The sequence below is a fragment of the Euprymna scolopes genome, chromosome 7 (genome assembly GCF_053919585.1).
Source record: "Euprymna scolopes isolate OS-2025 chromosome 7, ASM5391958v1, whole genome shotgun sequence".
Lineage (NCBI taxonomy): Eukaryota > Metazoa > Mollusca > Cephalopoda > Sepiida > Sepiolidae > Euprymna > Euprymna scolopes.
Genome location: NC_136488.1, coordinates 148,773,792 through 148,779,791, shown reverse-complemented (window position 1 = coordinate 148,779,791; position 6,000 = coordinate 148,773,792). Strand labels below are relative to the sequence as shown.

The 6,000-nt window shown below is 39.3% G+C and overlaps 1 protein-coding gene across 1 annotated transcript in view; it reads right to left on the bottom strand.

Moving 5' to 3' along the window:
• Window positions 1–2,918: 2,918 nt before the first annotated feature.
• Window positions 2,919–6,000, bottom strand: part of LOC145280048 (uncharacterized) — a 158,086-nt gene continuing 155,004 nt past the window's right edge. Inside the window, exon 24 of the mRNA XM_080131729.1 lies at window positions 2,919–4,133. Within this exon, the coding sequence (XP_079987855.1) occupies window positions 3,312–4,133 (822 nt within the window). The 3' untranslated portion in view covers window positions 2,919–3,311. The remainder of the gene's footprint in view (window positions 4,134–6,000) is intronic.

Sequence of the window (6,000 nt, the reverse complement as noted above, 5' to 3'; positions counted from 1 at the left end):
GTCTCTTTAGGTTATTTTCTTGCAGAAAAAAAATGTTCTTACTTTTCTGTGAAAAGTTGGAATATTTGCAGAAAACGTTCTGCTCTAAAAAGGAGAGAAGAAAAAATGTTCTTTTTCAACAGAAATACACTGTTTTGCAAAGTCTCTTCGGCCAATGTACCCGTCGACCACTACGTGTAGTGGTCACATAATTGTTCTCACGTGGAACATTTACCTCAGGTGTATGATTATGCTGTGTGTATGTTGGAGGAATGTGTGGCTCAGGTGTTAATGTGTCCAGAAAGGCTCTTTTTACCCTATCTACCGATACTGTCTCTTTTTTACCACTAATGTCTAGGATAAAAGTTTTATCAGTGCGTGAAAGCACGCGATAAGGGCCAGTGTAAGGTGGAGTTAGGGGGGCTTTTACTGCGTCCTTTCTAAGGAACACGTGAGTCCATGTCGCTATGTCCTTCGGAACCAAAGATTTAATGGTCTGTTCCCTAGGGTGCATCGGCGGTAGCTTACTGAGATAAGCTCGTAGTCTGTTGACATATAGAGCTGTGTCAGTTGATATATCCTCTATCGGGGTCAGCATCTGACCTGGCAACGATAGAGGTGCTCCATAGACCAGTTCGGCTGCGGAATATCCCAGGTCCTCCTTGATTGATGCCCGACAGCCAAGAAGGATGACCGGTATGTACTCGCTCCATCGCTGTTGATCGGGGTAAGCGCGTAATGCAGCTTTCAATTGGCGATGGAAGCGTTCTATCATCCCATTCGAAGCAGGGTGATAGCTTGTTGTCCGAATGCGAGTGATCCCGAGGATCTTGGACAGTTCCCGGAATAGGTGGGATTCGAATTGTGTTTTTCTTTCTGCTATTTGTTATGCTACCTTTCTCTCTGTCGGCTTTCAGCCTAAGCAGGGGGTTATGTAGCAGACACAAATGGACCCCTTTTCTTCTCGCGCATTCGCTTCCTCTGAGTGAGTGATGAGGCGCTAGACTGTCCAATCTGAGGACTTGCGCACGAATACAAATTGACCCCTAGGGACCAGACAGCTTCCGGTCCCAGAAGAAAACTCTCTCTTACGCTACCAGCCTTCGTCGGTGCTAGACGCCTGTTCTCTTCGCTGCTCCTACTAAAGGTATTGACGACAGCCGCGGGCTGTAACTACCTCGTAAGGCAGTGGAGACCCGACTCTACTTTCTTCCTTCAGTACGCTTTGCTACACACTGACTGTCATTCGGGCAGTCGAGTTTTGATCCTGGCTTGAGGTAGTTGCTTGTCTAGTCGCACTGATGAACTGTGATACAGTGAAACAGTATTGTATGCAGATGACTATATATATATATATAACAAATAAATGACAAAAGTCTATATTCAAAATTTCATTATGTTGACCATCTTACATTTTCTTTAATTACGTTGACATTCACAATTGGCAGCAACTGTTTTGTAGCACAAAATCATTCATTTAATTATTATATCAATCAATCAGAAAAATAACAACTATCAATCCATTCAAAGAAAATAAAATGCATTCGGGCATGACCAAAAAAATTGGAATAGAAGTTGCAATTAAAATAAAAGGTAATTGCAATTTCTCTTCCATTCATATATATCTTATCTATCTATGTATCTATGTATGTATGTATCTATCTCTATATATATCTAAAAACGTGAACGTGTCTGTCTGTGTGTGTGTGTGTGTGTGTGTGTGTGTGTGTGTGTGTGTGTGTGTGTGTGTGTGTGTGTGTGTGTGTGTGTGTGTGTGTGTGTGTGTCTGTGTACATTTCCCTAAGCAATAACTCTGACAATTTTAATTCTACAGACTTGAAATTTGATGTGATCTGTTTTCGGCCAGAAATTTGTCTGTTAAGGGGTCAAAGTTCAACGATTTTACGTTTGAGAACTCTACCAAACTCCTCTGACAATTTTGGGTCTAAACACTTGAAATTTTAGATATAGGTTTCTTGGACATGGATCTAACTTAATAACTGGATTTGAGCCCTAAACAATAAATTTTAAGGGGTCATAATAGGGGTCAAAGTTAAAAAAATTGACCACTTTTTTTTTTTTTTTTTTTGCTCAACATAAATCTTCAAATACCCGGCAACGCCGGCCACCCATGCTAGTACATATATATTTTTGTTGCATAGATAGCAGTGAACGTGTCTGTGTGTGTACATTTCCCTACGCAATAATTCTGTCAATTTTCAGTCTACAGACTCGAAGTTTGATATACAGGGTACTGAGATTTGGGAAAATCTATGTGATTGATTTTAGGCCAGAAATTTGGCTGTTAAGGGGTGAAAGTTCAACGATTTGGCCTTTGAGAACTCTACCAAACTCCTTCGACAATTTGGGGTATAAGCATTTGAATTTTTAGATATAGGTTCCTTGGATATGGATCTAACTTAATAACTTGATTTGAGCCCAAAACAATAAATTTTAAGGGGTCATAATTGGGGTCAAAGTTAAAAAAAAACTTGACAGCTTTTTTTTATGCTCAACATACACATCCAAACACCCAGGCAACTCCGGGCACCCATGCTAGTATATCTATAAAAGTGAACGTGTCTGTGTATCTGTGTGTCTGTGTACATTTCCCTACGCAATAACTTTGTCAGTTTTCAGTCTACAGACTCGAAATTTGATATACAGGGTACTCAGATTTTGGAAAATCTTTGTGATTGGTTTTCGGACAGAAATTTGGCTGTTAAGGGGTCAAAGTGCAACGATTTGACTTTTGAGAACTCTACCAAACTCCTCCAACTCAATGTTGCTTAACTTCGGTGATCTAATAAAAACTGGTGGGTGAACGTGAATATGCCATATGTACAAACGTGTAGGGTGAGATGACTCAATTTTACATACATCTATTAACTCAATCTCAAGGTTATATGCAATTTAAAAAAAAAATCAAACAAAAGGAATTTATTATTATTCTTTTATTAAAGAAGTATAATATAAATATTATAGCCTCTCTTTCTCATTTATTTATTTATTTTTTGTACGTGTGCATGCTTTCAGGAATATAATAATCAGGTTAAGTTCTTTAACACACAGAAATTGTTTTCAGGTCCAGGTGTTACCAGACCAAAATTACAGTCTTTGTGAAGTACACAATTTAGACTTAAATTCTTTTGAGGTGGCCACTGTTTTTCATAAAGAAAAGTTTTTAGAACTTTATTTCTTTTATTTCTTCTTTGCTTCATGTTTCCATGTTCTTTTTTCATTTTCATCGTTTGTTGCCTGTTCTTCTACTTTTCGACCATCATCATCATTATCATCATTTACCTACCTGATTATTCAAGATTCATGCTCAGTTAACCTGAAGTAGATTTTCCTCGACCACGACCACGGGAAGCTACATGTCCGCTTTTACAAGGAGGTTTAGTTGGGGGCGTCATTTCAGCGTTAATTGGGATGGTCTGGTTGCTTGTAGTTGTTTCTCCAGATGTAGTGGTCCAGTTGCTTGTAGTGGTTGGTTCAGTTGGGGTGGTCCAGTTGCTTGTGGTAGTCCAGTTGCTTGGGGTGGTCCAGTTGCTTGTGGTAGTCCAGTTGCTTGTGGTGGTTGATTCAGTTGGAGTGGTCCAGTTGCTTGGGGTGGTCCAGTTGCTTGGGGTGGTCCAGTTGCTTGTGGTGGTTGATTCAGTTGGGGTGGTCCAGTTACTTGGGGTGGTCCAGTTACTTGGGGTGGTTGATTCAGTTGGGGTGGTCCAGTTACTTGGGGTGGTTGATTCAGTTGGGGTGGTCCAGTTACTTGGGGTGGTTGATTCAGTTGGGGTGGTTGATTCAGTTGGGGTGGTCCAGTTACTTGGGGTGGTTGATTCAGTTGGGGTGGTTGATTCAGTTGGGGTGGTCCAGTTACTTGGGGTGGTTGATTCAGTTGGGGTGGTCCAGTTGCTTGTGGTGGTTGATTCAGTTGGGGTGGTCCAATTGCTTGGGGTGGTCCAGTTGCTTGTAGTGGTTGATTCAGTTGGGGTGGTCCAATTAGATGTGGTGGTCGGTCTACTTGTAGATGTGATTGGTTCGACTGTAGACATAGGCAATTCTGACCAAACTGGGAAGTAACTGATTGGCAGTGTACTAATTGGAATTGCAAGGAAGGACTCTGTGAGAGTTGGACGAATTACAAGAGCATCAACCTGAAAAATATGCAATAAATATTATTGATTAAAAATGTAACTTTGTTCATTGTGATACAAGTAATATCAATCAAAATTAAGTTTGAATTAAAAAAATGCATCAATTTACTTTCTCACTAATAAAGTCTCTTTAATTATTATATGTAGGTATTATCTAAGGAAATGGGTAAGTTTTGTAAATTTCTTGCAAATATACCCCCCCCCCCCACACACACCATCCTAATAATTGACTAGCAGGAAGAACTGGCATTGAATGAGGAGCAACGAATGTTCCACAATCCAATACTTTTATTTTCATCAAAATTGGTGAAATCGCCTATTGGTTGATTGCCTGCTCTAGTAAGGGACAAAATATGGTGCACCAGAAGGGAGCTTCACATGCCTCCCTATTGTGACTTAGTCCACAATACATTGTAGTCTACATTGCACTGTAAAGAATATATGGTTGAGTTTTATAAAATTATTTTGATATAATTAGTTAAATTAAAGTTTAAAATGCAAAAGTTAAGTCTCCTTGTTCAAGTGTGCTTTAAAAAGAAACATTCATTTCAAACATTCCATTCCATAGCCCTTGAGCTTCTGGAGAGGCATAGGCCATCTATAAATTTTGTAGATGTTTTTGTAGCGAGGAGTTCTTTTTACAGGGTGAGGATGCTGGCCCCCACACCCAACCTTCCCAGAAGGTACATACAGCGCTTATCCTTCCCAAATGGTCACCCATCTGGTACTGGCCAGCCTCAACATTGCTTAACTTCGGTGATCTGGCAAGAACCAGTGTGTCAACGTGATTGTGTTGTACTCATTTCAAACATGCTCCTGTTTTATGAAAAAGCCTGTTCATTTTATATGCTGAGCACTTCTTTTTGTGCAGTGATAAAATTTCTCAAATGCAGTTGCGATGTTAGGCTGTATAAGAGTGTTAACTTTGGTCAAAATCAGACTGTGCCTTCTTTGATAAGATTTTATCGATTTTCGATACTTATCAGAGGCATTCTGATACAATATCTATCGAAAGATACTCCCAGACACATGTGGAATTTCAAAAAGAATTAGCCCTGCCATTTTGGAGTCTACAAGGAACGAAATCACACACACGCACACAGGTGCGCGTACACACACACACACACACACACACACACACACACGCACACACATGCACACACATATGTGCATTTGATGCAGATTACTATTGCATGTATATGCCACATATAATATTGAGGAAGTAAATATGTAATAAAATTTCAGACTAAAGAGAAAATTTGTTTCATGGAAATATACCATACTGAAGCAGCACTATCCCTAGGCAGGTTAAGCCAGCTTCCTCCAAAGGAGGAAGTTTGATGGGAATATCAAATTCACAAGCGATCCCTCGTTATTTGTATATCCATGTCAAGGGAGATGACAATTTTAGGGTCTTGCAGATCTTGCAGGGAGGTTTTAAGCAAGGCAACACGTTAATATAAATAAGGACGCAAGCATATCATTAAAGATGGATGAATAAATTTCGGTAGAGAGGTTTAACCATATTTGGTAAAAAAAAAAAAAAAAATTATTTTGTTTTTTTATTATTTTTTTACCACATGAATATGGGCAAACCCATCAACCGAAATATCTTGGTCCAGTTTTAATGATCTGTCCATGTCCTTATTTCTACTAACATGTTGCTTTTCTTATCCATATTTCTATAAAACAATTTTCCATATGTAAGCCATTGATCACGATGGGAGACGTTAAACGTCCAGTTTTGATTGTATTGAACAGTTCATTTAAATGCAATTCACATAACAAGACCTGACATTAGTGAGGAGGAGGTGGCGGGAGATGATACGTCAAAAACTGTTAAAAGGAAAACCCTGAAATAGTATGT